This window comes from Pieris napi, chromosome 22, assembly GCF_905475465.1.
Source record: "Pieris napi chromosome 22, ilPieNapi1.2, whole genome shotgun sequence".
NCBI classification, from domain to species: domain Eukaryota; kingdom Metazoa; phylum Arthropoda; class Insecta; order Lepidoptera; family Pieridae; genus Pieris; species Pieris napi.
This window is the reverse complement of record NC_062255.1, coordinates 5,249,236-5,265,865: the sequence shown is the minus strand read 5'-3', so window position 1 is coordinate 5,265,865 and position 16,630 is coordinate 5,249,236. Positions and strand designations below refer to the sequence as shown.

Here is a 16,630-nt window from a genome sequence, read left to right as displayed (position 1 = left end):
TATAAAAACCTGCAAACTAAGGGACTTTAATTATTCTAAAGTTTAGTATAGTCAATATAACTGCGGTGTTTATACAGGTTAAATTATATAGAAATTGTATATTTCAAAAGTTTATTCGTTATTACTTAAATTTACTATTAAGGATCACACTGTGAAACCTTTCTTGTCTGTGGGACCGACTTCAAGGGACTATACACCTAATCTGTGATTATGAGTGCCATAGAGTAAGTTACAAGTTCTAACTACAATGTACATACTACATAATAAATATAATATGATACTATATCAAATACCTATTTGGCCTAAAGGCCTAGATACCAGGCCATAAACTCCAAAAAAAAAGCAAATACTTATTGGAAGTTGGAACTGTGTTTTAGAAATTGGGCTGTCTAATTTTGTAGATTGTTTGATAATTTTGTGAGTTTTTCTTGCCATGCCAAGAAGTATCATAGAATACTTTGCGGAAAATGAAAAAAGTAAATGTGGATATTGCAAGAAGCCTGCTTCAAATTATAGCCATGGTATTTGAATAACAGTTGTATACTATTCCAAATAATATTTTTGAATCGACTAGTAATATGGAAATTAATACTTATTTAACAGGATTATGGGCCCATTCAATGTCCGTTTCGGACTACCAAGACCTCATAGACAGAGGCTGGAGACGATCAGGAAAATATTGTTACAAACCAACCTTAGATATTATTTGCTGCCCAATGTATACTATAAGGTTTGTATATCTTTTCTATAAAATAAGTTAAACATTTTTTACCCAATATTAATTTATACCTAAACCTATTTATTAAAGATGCAGAGCTTTAGAATTCAAAGCATCAAAATCACAGAAGAAAGTATTAAAGAGATTTAATAAATATTTAACTGGTGAATATGAGCTGGTGAGCGCTGAAAGGAAAGCATCAAGTTCAAGTGAGGAAATGAATATAGATGAATCAGGCGGAGAACTTTTTGTTAAAAGTACACAGGAGCCACTTAAAATTGATATTGAGGCAGACCTGAAGTATATTGACAGCCCAGACGATAGTAATTGTGAAGGTATTTATCCAATAATCATTATAATATTATAAAAAGGCTTAATTAATATGTATCATTCTTTATTACATTTTAAAGACATATTTATATTTTTAGCACAAGTGTATTTGTAATGTTTTATTTGTCAATTAACTATTTCAGATACTGTACAACCATCGAATTCAAATCATATATCAGGGTCAGACAAAATCAAAGTAAACAGTAATGCAGGTTAGTATCTAGGACAGAAAATCTGTTCGATCAAAACTGTTATTGTAAGAAATGGTATATACAATTTTTTTGTGATATTAAGTGTGACAGAAGTAAAATCACATAATTTTTAGTCTTCTAGTATAAAACTGAAACTACACTACATTTATTTCAGAAATGAGATCAGTAAAATTTAATGTTTTGGGTTTTTAATGTCAATTCTGTACATATACTAGCAGACCGGCCAAGCGTTGCTGTGGCCAAGGTTTTTGTTATATTACATAGTAGCAAATTATTCAAGGGAAACGGTAGGAGAACACCAATCATGGGGACCACCATGCTTTTTTGGTGGTTATGCTATTAAATTGTAGCTTATCTGAAACGTTGGTACCTTTGGTGGCTTTCAACACAGCGCCATCTGTTAGAATTGTGACTATCAAATAATAAACAAATATTTTGCAATAAAATAATATTGCGGGTATAAATTGAGATGTAAGCTATCCTATCTTTTAAGTTGGATCAAACTACACACGGTGTGCAAATTTGATTGATATCAGTTTGGTAGTTTAGGGAGTCCATAGCGGACAAAAAACGTGACACGTCATTTAAATATATATTAAGATATAAAATGAAACATTCTTTATTTTAGAGCAGGGTCCTGATCCTAGTAAACCGTCTTGTAAAAAAGCTAAACAGATGAGAATAGAACGTAAATTAGAAAAACTTAGAGCCCAAGGGAAAGATATGAATATTCTCATGAATACTATAAGTAAAGAGAAACAAATTGAAGACTTTATTAGAGATCTGCCAGAGGAAACTAAAAATAAATTAGAGGTATGGTGAAGGTGCTAATTATTTAAGTTGAATAAGAAAACAATCCTAAGGCTATATAATATATATAGTATATATATATGAACCTAAACTAGACAAATAGGCAATAGTCATCCTTCACCTGTACATTAGATTTAAACTCTTTTTTTTGCATATTATATATTATTTATTTTATATTTAACAAAAGGTGACAAATACCTCTTAGGGGCTGTCCATTAATCACGTGATGTTTTTTTTGACGTGATAACGTCTTTAAAATCGTTTTAGTCGGGTGACATGTTCAGAAACTTGTGTCACACCAAAACCTCACGAGCGCGATCGCAGGTATAACGAGAGAGAGACGGACCGATCTCCCGTCTCATCTCGAGCGCTGCCAGTCATTCCGTGAATGTATGAAGAAAAATGTATATCATAGTCGAATAAGTAAACTTGTCATTTTACACCCGAAATTTATCATCAAAAGTGTGAATAAAACGATAGATGTAATTTAAAATTTGAAAAAATTGTTATCTTCATTAATTCCTTACTTCCCAAAAACTTATATCACCAATAAGACGTTATCACGTAAACATCTCGATCGTAAACCTACTTTACAAACAACCAATATTTTTAAATTTAACCCCTCCCTCTCCCATGGTAATACGTCGTGAAGTTTAAGATTACCCCCCCACCAAAAATCTCGTGTTTTAGTAGCTACCAAGAATCTTAAATTTTTTATAATATTATTTTTAAGTACCGGTATAAAGTAAAATCTAATCCTTTTCTAGAAAATTAAGTACCATGATAAAAATGTCTAGACGGAAAGGTTGCAGGTTGTTTTTGGCTGTCATAAAAATAATATTAAGTGTATGCGAAAAACATATATTATACATGAAAATATTTAATGTACATTGCCACGGATTAACAAGACTTTCTTCTTGTTGAAGATCAACGTCGATTTTATCAAGCCATCTCTGTCAATCTAGAGAACGATCGTTTTTCTAAGCCGCTTTTCGGCTTAGAAATCACGCGTTTCACGAAAAAATAAGTACACGTGATATCTGACTATACCCCCTCCGCCTTGTGATATTTCGTGATTTTTGCCGAACCCCCTCCCCCCCTTTCGATTCTCACGTGATTAATGGACAACCCCTTATAACCCCTACTGACACCCCCCGAGCCCTTCTGTCATATCATTTTATCATATACATATATCAAATGGATTCAATTAGTATTAAAGCATTGGAGAATAGTCCACCCATAGGTTGACCTTTTTTATTTGTACTTTACAGATAAAATTAGTTAGAACAACTTCATCAAGTGCGGAATGGACAGCAACAGCCAATGAAACACATGCAGTGTATGTCAAATACCAAATGGCTATTCACGGAGATACTGTAGAGAAATGTACTGAACCAAAGTTTAGAGAATTCCTTGTGCAGAGTCCTTTAGTGGTAATTATTTATTTCTGGTTATGTATTTATGGTACACGAGCAGCCTGTACCATCTTTGCAAAAACATTTGTCTTAATATGTTAGGGAGCGTTCAAGTTTGAAGATTATTGACCCCCCCTCCCGCTGTAACGTTTTTCTGTACCCAAGTACAGACCATCTAGTGACTCTTTATACCTAAAAGTTACCATTATGTGACATAAAGTACTGAAAAGTCGAAAATAATATTAATAATGTGTAATTCAATCCCCGCCCCGCACAAATGGACCCCCCCCCAAAATTCGTTACATAATACTTGAACGCTCTCTTAGGCATTAAAATATATCACTTGTGAATAATGTAGCATTCTACTAAGTTTTATTTTCAAATGTGTAAAACTCCTTATAATATCAGTAAAGATAAATAGTGATAAACAAATGTAATGTAATGTAATATAATATATTACTACAACATAGCATTCGACATGCAAAACTGTGAACTAATTTTTTATATTCTACTAGCTGCCCCCGCGAACTTCGTTTCTCCTTAATGTGATTTTACTTAGCCAACCTTTTTAGTACATACCAACATGGAAGAATTTGCTATGCTACCCCAGAGACTGTTCGGTTTTCCAGAATAAAAACTTTTTAGGTTGTTCTGTGAATTTTCCTCTTAGTATAAGATCCCGCTATACAACGACCTTCACCGAGATGCTTATTTAATGAAACTTATTTTATATTTAATTTAATATGTCAATAAATATAATCCATATGGGTTGCCTAGAAAATTTCTGTCCAGAGTATGTTTAATTAATATTTAAAAAAAAAAAATATTTATAATTTGCATGTAGTAAATTTTTTGAACTTTTTTCAATCAATATTTTTAATCAGGGTAGTATTATAATATATGTATCACTATAACCTTCTTTTATACTAAAGATGTATATATACTTTAGTATCACATAAAAAATATACACATAAATAATTAATTGATTAAAAACAACCTAACTTTTGCATATTCTATGGGCTTCATACTTTCGATTGGTATAGAATTTATCTAATAATCATACCGGTGAAATGTTTAAAAAAATATATTTTTTTTTAAATTAATTAAAAATACTCTGGACTGAAATTTGCTAGACAACCCATATGGATTATATTTATTGACATATTAAATTATATATAAAATAAGTTTCATTAAATAAGCATCTCGGTGAAGGTCGTTGTATAGCGGGATCTTAGACCATCTATATAAACCTCAAGAGTTCAAGTCATAATTGATAAATAAAAAATAGGGGTTTATCGTAGAGCGTAGATAAAAATTAAGGGTTGTATGTATTTTTGTATGATGTATCATAAAATTAAAAACAAAAAAAATTGTCTAAAAATTAGAAAAAACACCTAAACCAAACCACCAAATTTTTTGAGGTGAACACCCCTTATCATTTAGGGGTTTGAAATATAGATAGTAGCCGATTCTCAGACTTATTGAATATGCATAAAAAAATCATAAGAATCGGTCGAGCCGTTTCGCGAGGAGTATGGGAACATTGTGACATGAGCATTTTATATATTAGATGTATAATGTATATATGTAGTGATGTATATCACTGTTATTATATTGTTAGTGTATTGCTTATTTCTGTATCGTCAACTGTCTCTGTGTTAGCTATTAGATAAATGCCTGAAGTACCATTTTGGTCAAAAGGCCTTATTATTTAAAACTATTCATATTTCAAAAGGGTGTTTAGCCTTTGCTTTCAAGTAATTTAATAAACATGTTTTACCTATAATTGACGACTCATTGGTCTAGTGGTTAGTACTCCTGACTGCGAATCCATGGGTCCCGGGTTAATTCCCCGGCTGAGACTAACATCGATGTGATGAGCAATTGGTGTTGTGCTTAGGTCTTGGGTGTTTAAATATGTATTTATATGTCTATCTATCTATAATATGTATGTATATCCGTTGCCTAGTACCCATAACACAAGCTTCACCAGCTTAGCATGGGACTAGGTCAATTGGTGTGAATTTTCCAATAAAAATAAAAATGTGTGCGTGTACTCACGTAAGAAGTGAAACTTCTTTATGACCTTATTTTTCGAAAATGATCTACTATATGCAACTTTACAGAAATTGGTTAAATAAAGTTAAATTAGATAAAGTTTAACAAAAGGCTTTTATTATCATAGACATGAATACAAATACAATTATTTCGTACTAAGATTATTACAGAATTTCATTAATTGTAATAGAATTATTAGTATTACTATCATTGTTATCGTTATTATATATTTTTGTTACTAATGGCTTCGAATCTCTTCGGATCAACCGTGGTAGGGACAAGAAAAAGATGGCGCGTAACCGAAAAATGTGACAAATGTGTGTAAATTTTTTTCCAACGCCGATAAAGAAGTTTGACTTCAAAAAGCAACATGGCGCGTAACCTGCTACAAAATTTCTCCCATACGTCGATAAAGAAGTTTCACTTCAAAAGATGGCGCGTAACGGAAAAATGTGACGCGTAACGAAAAAATGTTACACTAAATTTTTTTCCAACCCCGATAAAGAAGTTTCACTTCAAAAGATGGCGCGTAACGGAAAAATATGACGCGTAACGAAAAAATGTTACACTAAATTTTTTTCCAACCCCGATAAAGAAGTTTCACTTCAAAAGATGCCGCGTAACGGAAAAATGTGACGCGTAACGAAAAAATGTTACACTAAATTTTTTTCCAACCCCGATAAAGAAGTTTCACTTCAAAAGATGGCGCGTAACGGAAAAATGTGACGCGTAACGAAAAAATGTTACACTAAATTTTTTTCCAACCCCGATAAAGAAGTTTCACTTCAAAAGATGGCGCGTAACGGAAAAATGTGACGCGTAACGAAAAAATGTTACACTAAATTTTTTTCCAACCCCGATAAAGAAGTTTCACTTCAAAAAATTGTTTTCAGGAGGAATACTCCGAAGTGGGTCCACCTTGCGGATATGGTTCCTTCCACCAACAGTACAGGTTAAATGGCAAAATAATAGCAGTTGGTGTATTGGATATATTGCCCAAATGTGTTTCTTCTGTATATTTCTTCTATGATCCACAGTATACAAACCTCACTATGGGCACTTATGGAACATTGAGGTAATTTTTAATAAATCAGTAACACAAATAATTTGACAGGAAGACTCCTTTAGAGTACTTTAGTTAAAAAAGCTATTTAGTCTATAGGAATAAACATTAGAATCTCCATAACTTTTGTTCTAATGTTTTTTTGTACTTAATTTACTATACAGATATAAAATTGATCTATTGTATCCTGTTATTATAATCTGAATATATATAAATTACGCGTCACGTTGTTTGTCCGCTATGGACTCCTAAACTACCGAACCGATTTCAATCAAATTTGCACACCGTGTGTAGTTTGATCCAACTTAAAAGATAGGATAGCTTACATCTCAATTTATACCTGCAATATTATTTTATTGCAAAATATTTGTTTATTATTTGATAGTCACAATTGAAGCATTGGGTGCAACAAGGGCGTATGTTGTAAAATAGAGTTTCGAGAAAATTGATATTGAAAGTTTTAATGTCTTATATTATTTTAAAACTTATAATTTGACTTACATTAACTTTATTATTTGTTAGTCGTATGATTTAGCAAAAATATTAAGGTATTATAACTATTTTAAAGCAATCAGAAACATCGTAATATCATCGTTTTTTTTATTGCGTTATCCGCCCTTGTTGCACCCAACTGGTAAAACACATAGGACGTTAATTTCACCATTGATTTTTATTGAAAATAAATAACAATTTGAATACTTATGTAATTATTTTAAATTAAAATGTAAGTTATTCATTTGTATTTATTACAATCACCGTTTAAATATTCAACTTTCTTAATTTTTTTTCTGGCTTTCGTGTGTTTAATCACATTTATCAAAATATTCACTAGACTGAAGGGAATCAGCTGCAACTGGCCTTTTCCAGGAGGAAAAAGTATTTCCATTGATTATCTCGTTTCAACTTGGCAGGCCCAATATTCTCTCTCAACTTTAACACTTCTTCTAAACACGACATTAAGAGGGTATCTTGCTGCGCTTTTTCACCTATTTTCCAAAAATCACACAAAAATCTCTATGTATTTTAATCGAGGTTAATACAACATTTTTTGGAACAACACATGGTAAAATGCTTAACCACCTTTTTAGGTACCTTTTTTCCTCGTGCTGATGTGTATTCCTCACCGAAACTTATCTTTAACTTTCGAACATTTCTTTTCCACAAGTTTCCATTCATATTCTTCTTTTTTCCCTTATTTTGGGGGGCAAATGTTCACTCTGGCCAGCATCTGATCTTAAGTCACTTGAATCACTCGTTTCAGTAATTTTTATATTAATAAGTTATTATGTGTTCAAATTTAAACGCACTTTTGTTATCTACGCAACAAGGGCGTAGCGCCACCTTCGAAATTAATGATTCCTACTCCATCTGGAAGCGGCTGATCGTAACGAGTTTTTGGGATACGAAACTTGATGGCTCTGTGCATGTTTTAATGTAATAACATCAAAACGGGCTTTAGGTACCGAACGCCCTTGTTGCACCCAATGCTTCAATTGTAACAGATGGCGCTGTGTTGAAAGTACCAACGTTTCAAATAAGCTACAATTTAATGGCATTACCACCAAAAAAGCATGGTGGTCCTCATGACTGGTGTTCTCCTACCGTTTTCCTTGAATAGTTTACTACTTAGTAATATAACAAAAACCTTAGCCACAGCAACACTTGGCCGGTCTGCTAGTATGTTATATATTATTACATTTTAACAGTTCACCTTTTATTTAAATCAATTTGAAGGAGATATAAGGTCATTGATGTTCAATAGTAATGTAAGTACTCGGAAACTATTTTTTTTTCAGAGAGATTGAATTTACGCGTCATCTCCATTTAATATGTCCTGAACTAAAATACTATTACATGGGCTTCTACATACACTCATGTAAAAAAATGAGATATAAAGGCGCGTTCACACCGTCGGACCTCCTATGCCCCGAGACCTACAATTGGTTCCCAATAAAGGACTGTATACCCAAATTAGAACAATCCCCATACTCAAGACTTGATCCGGACTTGAGAAGAGTCGATGGGAATGTACCAAGTGATAGTGATATTAATTTTATACCGGTTTTGTGTAAAAGTCAATTGTTGTCATATAAAGTGTATCGGAAGAAAGCTGGTAAGAGGAATGATGATGCTCAAGAAATATTACAGTATGCAAATTTGGTTGGAGCGAAGTGTGCTAAAAGCTTGATTTTGGTTAGGTAATTTATTTATTAGTAAATATTTTGTGGGTACTTAATTGTTCATTATAGTTAATTCGAAAATTAAAAGGTCACCAAGTTTGTGCATTGATAGCTAAATTTAAAAAAATCTGTGTGTGCTTTTTGTTAAAAAGATTCAATCATTTTAAATGTGGCGAAATTTTTCTAATGTAAAATTACATGTTTTAATAATTTATTTCATTATCATGCTTTATTTAAAACCTTAAGGAATTAAATATAATTTTACTATTCTATGATTACTTAAACAAAAGATTGTCTCAAAGTTTTATTATATATTTACAATATTTTTTCATTAGTACCAATTTTCATCTCTAAATAATATTTAATTTTATCATTGATGTAAACAAAATTATTCTAGAACTTTTGGTTGTCTTCTCTGTATACTAGGTGTTATAGGAATTTATCGTTACAGATTTAAAAAAAAACTAGCATTTGTTTTCCCACCAACACAATATAAGTTTAACATATACCTGTATAAATATAACTTAATATAGTAAATATTTCTTCTCATTGAACATGCTTAGTACATTTCCCGATTCTCATTTAAGTCAAAATGGTGGCAATGAAATAACAGGGTCATGAACTCTCTTGGAGCTTGGACCACACTATTTATTTGATATTACGAAATGTGTATAAGTTTCTGTTATATAACGATCCAAAAGTAACTATACGGTTTATTTCGTAAAAAAGTTGACAGTCTAACCACGTGACGCGAGTTCTAGATCGACACTTGATACCACAAACGTACGATATTTTGTCACGTGTTAATAATTTATAATATGGTTTTGATATAATAAAAACTAAATATAAAGATCCGTTTAGTTTGTCACAAGCTTACGGACCGTATTTTCATATAAAAATATTGATTTTATTCTATCATTTAAATTTTAAACTATTTTACATATAGTGGATATTATAATGTACCTTATAATATGAAGTTTGTATTCCCAATATCGTGTCCACTTATCGTGTACATACTTAGATTAACTTAAAATTTCTCCAATATTTTTTTTGAGCGCAGTGTGTTATTTCTTAAATTTACATTGTCACTGTCCATGTGCACCTTGGTATTAAACGCTTTTCGAATATTTTCATACATAATCTTGCCTCAAATATAACTTTTTTCAACTTTAATTTCCTAAGTGACTGATAGTTTTGGCTTATAATCATGAGTATAAACTAAAATTTAATTGTAGTCTCTTCCTGTTTTTAAATATGTACTTAGATGTTATTAAAATAACTGATTAAAAATCAGTTTTAAACACCTTTGTTTTATTTATAATCCTAATAGTGTAAACTATTTCTATCTACTATAAACTTCTCTATAAAAAAAAAAGGGTCCTGGGCAGCGTTGCAAAATTTATTTTTAGTCAAGTCGGGATTTTGGCACTTTTAAAGTGAACAGTTTGACACATTTGTCGAAAGCGGGACATAGTAAAAAAAATTAAATAATCAGAAGATTTTTAATATTTATGTTTTTAATTGAGTTCAAATCACGTTAGCATGACAATAGACAGCGAAAATAGTCACAGAAAATGTATTTAAATCAGATTAAACCTATCGTTAAATAGTTCTTATTCATCTTCTGATTAAAACATAAAAAAAGTTTTATTTATTAGAAAAATATAGCGTTTCAAACAATAATCTGAAGAGTGAGTGTTTCAAATTGCAACTTAAAATAAGACAGTAATCTATATATATAAAAGAAAGTCGTGTTTGTTACAACACTTATAACTCGAGAACGGCTGGACCGATTGCCATGGTTTTTGATTTGTTGGATTTGTTTCCGTCCCGAATAGCAGAATAAGCAATAAAATATCGGATAAGTTATCGAATAACAACAAATAAATTAATTAATTTTACGAATGCAAAAACCATATAGTGCCATCTGTTGACAAAACTACGCATCATTTTACGTCGAATTCGTATCAGTTCAAGAAATTCCGATCTTGAGGTGAATGAGGAGATGCATAACCATGCTTTGACAGGATCAAAAGATGTTGGATATCAGAAAGTGCTTAACATGCAGTATCGCCATATTGACACTAGAGAGAAGATGCCTAATGTGTAAAACTGCCATTCTTCTTTCGCAATGGCAAGCAATAAAACATTTCTGTATTTGCAAAAAAAGTTGTATTAATGTAATACTTAACATTAATGAAATCATAAAATAAGTTAAATTAAAGTCACAACGATATTATAAGGTTGTAGGGCGGAACGAAGTTAGCCAGGTCAGCTAGTTATTTATAAGAATTACTTATTCATAATATTTCTATGAAGATATAACTTCTTTAAAAGTTTCATTTTTCTCTTTAAAAAACACAAAGATTTCTTTCACAGGATAGCTGCAGATTAAACTTGATGAGTAACTCTGATTAGGTACATTAAATTTACGTGGCATTTAAAAAAGAAGGCGTTTTGGAAAGCAGATGATGCTAGGATACTTAATATAAAGTTTGAGGTTAATCCTGTTTTTTTTTTGGATACTGTTGAAAGAGTTGGTACCATTATTGTGCGGTGGTGGTAGTACATATTTCTTATTGCCATCGAGTTATTCCCGAAAAGCGGGACTAAGCCTGTCCCGCGCGGGACATTTCATTTTGATTTAAAAATCGCAACGCTGGTCCTGGGATACCTGTACCTCCCTGGATGGAACTAACCAAAGTATTGGAGAAGGCTCGCTTGTGTTGGGAAGCAAAAAACATTACAGATATCAATGTAAAAGACTATTTAAAACATTACTTTTTCAATGTGGTCTCCGTTCATCTATTCGAAAACATTGAGAGCGGCCCGCAGCTTGTCTTAAAATCACAGTGACGCTATAATACGAGGGCGGCACTGAAAATTTCGGGAATCAAGGAAGTGACACAACAAATTACTATTTCAAAATGTATTTATTGCTTTTCGCGTTCTCCGCGAAATTTGACACATTTTTCCATACGATGGAACCAATCATTGAAGCAACCATTCCATTCGGAAGTTGGGGTCTCCAAAATGGCCGTTTTGTAGGCGTCCACAGCTTCTTCAGGTGATGAATCAGGGCTTAGGTCGGGGCTGTACGGCGGATGGTCTAATAATTCTATGTTTTCTTGCTCTAAAAACTCTTTTGTTCTGTGCGCGGTGTGAGAACTCGCATTGTCGTGATGTAGTCTAGTCGACTAGTTGAAAATGGTACAAAATAGAGATACTGCTCTTAAAATTATGTGCGATAGCTCATCGGATGTGGAATGACGTCTAGAAAATGTGCCAAAAGCGTGTATTAGCTCATAAAAAAGTTATAAACCATTAAAGATGAAAAAAAATGGCATTTTGTTTTTTGCCAATATTTAATAAACTATTAATATTTAAGAAATTTCAAACAAATATTCTGAAAGAGGAGGAGGATTTCCAATAAAAAACTCCTGACTCCCGAAACTCTATCTCCATTATTTATAATTTCAATTTAACGCTGAAAATAGGTCTGCGCGTGACATTTTTAGGATTCGCGCGTGGCGTCAAAAGCGAGCACGGCACATTAATTAATTTATTTAAGGTATTGAATATTTTTTTTTAAATTTGAAAAAATTATGGTGTGTTCTGAACACTATAATTAATTTATTCCCGTTGGAAATTTTACTAAAAGTTAATTTTTCAACAAGTTAAACAATTGTTAACTAACGAAATTTTCTCGAACTACCGTCTTAATTGTAAGTGAAAAAAATGTTTAAATAATGGTCGTAAAAATTTTTTGCTTCGTAGAGCCTTTCTTACATACATACTTAACAAAATCGTGCCATAAAAGTTAAAAAAATATTTCTACTTTGTTTATAACAATTTTTTTACTTAACCGTCCGGACAATTCAATTATTTATAAATAATCGTATTGAATGTAAATACGATGGATGATTCATCAAGTTTTCAACGGTAAGGAGAAATTTACTGGTTTTACTTTGGAGTAAATTAATTTATAATTAAAATATTTAAAAAAATAGTAAATAATAAAGTTAAAAACTCTTTCCAATAGAATCACTCGCTCTCAGGGAAGAAAGCGTCTCGAGGAAACATTCGAAGCCGAAGTATCTGACGATGACCACGTGTCGGATAGTGACGACGACGAATATTTTCCACAGAATGAGGCCGCAGCTTCAGATTGTGATGATACAGGTAATTAACATTTCTATTTTTTATTATGTTTATAATTATGATGTTTGTTTATTATGATGTTTTATAAATTATCTTTATTTTTCGAAATAGATTATGAAATTGCACTCAATGAAGATGATGAAGAAAGTGAAAATGGAGAAGATGAAGATGAAGAAATTGTTGTAGCACGTTGTGCGCGGCAAAAACTGCCTTAGAAAACGCTCTGTTGTGGAACGACGGACGTCGAGGTGATACGGATGGTATTTTGTATTTTGCCTTGACGTCCGATGATGAAACTCAGCTGCAGGTATTAGACCGAACAACTCCTCTGAACACTCTCCATGGTAAATGCGGTAGAAGATGCAGAGAGATCCCACATCTCTACGCAGCGCCAAGGGATCAAGCCGCACGGAAAGTGACTGGTCGTCGACGATTCGAACCGCTCTTCGTTGAATACGGTCAAGTGGAAGGAGCTGGTACTGGGGAGCTCCCGCCCAGAGGTGAGAGCAGTACTCCATATGGGGCCGAATTTGCGCTTTATATAGTTGCAAGCGGTGGCCCGGAGTGAAGTACCGTCTCGCCTTGCTGAGCACACCAAGCTTTTTGGAGGCTAATTTAGCCTTTCCTTCCAGATGACCGCGAAACTGAACGTTATTCGCAGTGCTCTGTGCCACACCCGATCGAAGGCTTTCGCTATGTCCAAACTTACCGCCAGCGCCTCCCCCTTGGACTCAATTGCCTCTGCCCACCTATATGTAAGGTATACAAGGAGGTCACCAGCTGAGCGACCACGACGAAAGCCGTACTGAGAATCGCTAATCAGCTGGTGGCCCTCTAGATACCTCAGGAGCTGGATGTTAATAATGGTTTCCATTATTTTGGAGAACAAGGAGGTTATAGCTATTGGGCGATAGTTGGACGGATCAGAGCGATCGCCTTTTTTAGGGATCGGATGTATCAAAGCGATCTTCCAGCACTTCGGAACAGTGCCGAGCGTGTAAAGGTACCGGAAATGGCGCGTTAGGACCGGAGCCAACTCAGGAGCACAAGTACGCAGCACAATTAGAGGGATGCCATCGGGCCCGCTCGACTTATGGATGTCCAAGGAAGACAAAGCTTTACGGATAGCACGTTGCCGGAATATAACTTCGGGCATCGTAGTATCACACCGCAATAATGTCGGTGGTTCCTTCCCTTGATCATCCAAAGTGGAGTTCGACGCAAAGAGACAGCCTAGAAGATCGGCCTTCTCTTTCGCGGTATGGGCCAGTGAGTCATCCTCCCTATGCAGTGGTAGAATTGAGGGCAGACAGAAATTCCCTTGGACAGCTTTGGCAAGAGACCAGAAGGCTCGAGTTCCCGAAGGGAGGTGGGCCAATTTCTCACCAAATCTGGCAATGTGCTCGGACTTTGCTTTAGCGATTTCTCGCTTGAAGGACCTGGAGGCTGAATTGTATGCTTTTTTACGTTCGCCGATAGTCACACCACAGGATGTCACCGCTTCTGCCCAGGCTTTAAAGCATTCACGCTTACGGCGCAAAGCCGCTTTGCAAGAACGCCTAAACCAAGGCTGGGACTTGCCACCGACCGGCACCGCAGAGAATGGAATAAAGAGTTCCATACCCTGCAGGACCACCTCGGCGACAGAGTCAGCGACGGCATCTGGAGTACTCGACGAAAAGCAAACGGGCCCCCAAGGGTAGGACGCAAAAAAAGACCGCATCCCATCCCAATCTGCTGACTTATAGTGCCACACGCGGCGACGTAGTTCTCCGGATGTGAAGTCAGCAGAAGGTCCAACAAAGAGGGTTTATGACCATCCACATCTGGTATTCGCGTAATCGCAGGGACCATTTGCGTCAAGTCATAAGCCAAAGCAAAGTCGTGAAAGGATCTTCCCGCATGATCGGTGGTTTCTGAGCCGAGCCAATCGGCATGGTGGGCGTTAAAATCGCCAAGTATCACGATTTCAGCGGTAGGAACCCTTTCGAGCAGGGAATCTGTAGCCATTTGGATGTGCTCAATGAGTCGGTCAGTTTCGGTATTTCCGCTATGGGACCTATACAGGCATGCGTAGAATCGCGGATGGTCATCGCAGTCTACGCGCAGCCAGAGGTTAGATAGGTCCCTTCCTTCAAGCGTCCCGAGGCGACGAGAACAGATATCCTCTCTGACGTACACGCAAATTTCCGCCCGCGGCACAAATGAATGTTCCAATTTGTAGGTGTACACACGTAAGAAGTGAAACTTCTTTATGACCTTATTTTTCGAAAAATTATCTACTAAAAGCAACTTTACAGAAATTGGTTAAATAAAGTTAAATTAGATAAAGTTTAACAAAAGGCTTTTATTATCATAGACATGAATACAAATACAATTATTTCATTTTAACTTATTACTGTACTAGTATGTAGTACAGAATTTCATTAATTGTAATAGAATTATCAGTATTACTATCATTGTTATCGTTATTATATATTTTTGTTACTAATGGCTTCGAATCTCTTCGGATCAACCGTGGTAGGGACAAGAAAAAGATGGCGCGTAACCGAAAAATGTGACAAATGTGTGTAAATTTTTTTCCAACGACGATTAAGAAGTTTGACTTCAAAAAGCAACATGGCGCGTAACCTGCTACAAAATTTCTCCCATACGTCGATAAAGAAGTTTCACTTCAAAAGATGGCGCGTAACGGAAAAATGTGACGCGTAACGAAAAAATGTTACACTAAATTTTTTTCCAACCCCGATAAAGAAGTTTCACTTCAAAAAAAAGGTAGTAATTATGCTATCATCTATGCATCAGGAAGCAAAAATTTGAAAAAACCCGAAATCATTGAATTTTATGTTCAGTGTGTGAGAACCCTTTTTGCGATGAACATATCTCATATAGTTGTATTACAACCACAACATGTGAAGTGTGTGCGAAAAAATAAAATTTACTTATATTTTCGTGTGGCATTGTCTTATTATAAAAAAGTAAATAAATAATCAAAAAAAATTCTCATGTAAATATAAACGGAATTATGTTTTTTTACTTACTATCTTTGCTATGGTTTATAATAAAAATTGTTCAAATAAAAGAAATTATAAACTATATTCTTTATTATTTATTTAAAAGTCAAATTACCTCAATACTTTAATAATTAGTCTCTTTAGTGTGTATAAGCCCGACATTCATGCATAATAACTTCAGTGGGTACCCGGGTGCCTGGTTATTGAACGAAGTAGGTATCGAGTTTGATAGTTAATAACTAATTTAAAATAATCTACTATATAAAAATAAGTCGGGTTTTCCTTCCTGACGCTATAACTCCAGAACGCACGAACCGATTTCCACGGTTTTGCATTCGTTGGAAAGGTTTATGCTCCGTGAGGTTTATAGCAAAGAAAATTCAGGAAAAATTTCAACAGAAAAGCGGGATCACCAAACGAAATGTTACATAAAACGAAGCCATCTGGTGGCGAAACGGAGTTCGCCGAGTTTGCTAGTTGATAATAATTTTTTTTTACAAAAATTGGGTTTCAAACAACTTAAATTTCGGGGATCCAGACGGTTATAGATCTTTTTAAGAAAATTTTAATAAATTCTATCTGCGAAACTAAAATGGTTACCCGGGTACCTGGTCAATGACCGGACCGGATGTAACATTCCGGGAACCGGCGCGCCGCGTCCCCTCCGCG

The 16,630-nt window shown here is 34.3% G+C and overlaps 1 protein-coding gene across 1 annotated transcript; it reads left to right on the top strand.

Moving 5' to 3' along the window:
- Positions 1-314: 314 nt before the first annotated feature.
- LOC125060939 (arginyl-tRNA--protein transferase 1) lies at positions 315-8,880 on the top strand. The gene is made up of 8 exons (XM_047666065.1): positions 315-521; positions 604-730; positions 809-1,053; positions 1,192-1,260; positions 1,889-2,073; positions 3,342-3,503; positions 6,437-6,618; positions 8,403-8,880. The coding sequence occupies exons 1-8, from the start codon at positions 434-436 to the stop codon at positions 8,806-8,808; spliced, it is 1,464 nt and encodes a 487-aa protein (XP_047522021.1). The 5' UTR covers positions 315-433; the 3' UTR covers positions 8,809-8,880.
- The last annotated feature ends 7,750 nt before the right edge of the window (positions 8,881-16,630 follow it).

Excerpts from the sequence above, each read along its gene's own strand:
- LOC125060939 (XM_047666065.1), top strand. The coding sequence starts at position 434 with ATGCCAAGAAGTATCATAGAATACTTTGCGGAAAATGAAAAAAGTAAA. Across the intron at positions 522-603 it reads TGCTTCAAATTATAGCCATG|GATTATGGGCCCATTCAATG; the intron begins GTATTTGAATAA and ends CTTATTTAACAG. Across the intron at positions 3,504-6,436 it reads TTGTGCAGAGTCCTTTAGTG|GAGGAATACTCCGAAGTGGG; the intron begins GTAATTATTTAT and ends AATTGTTTTCAG.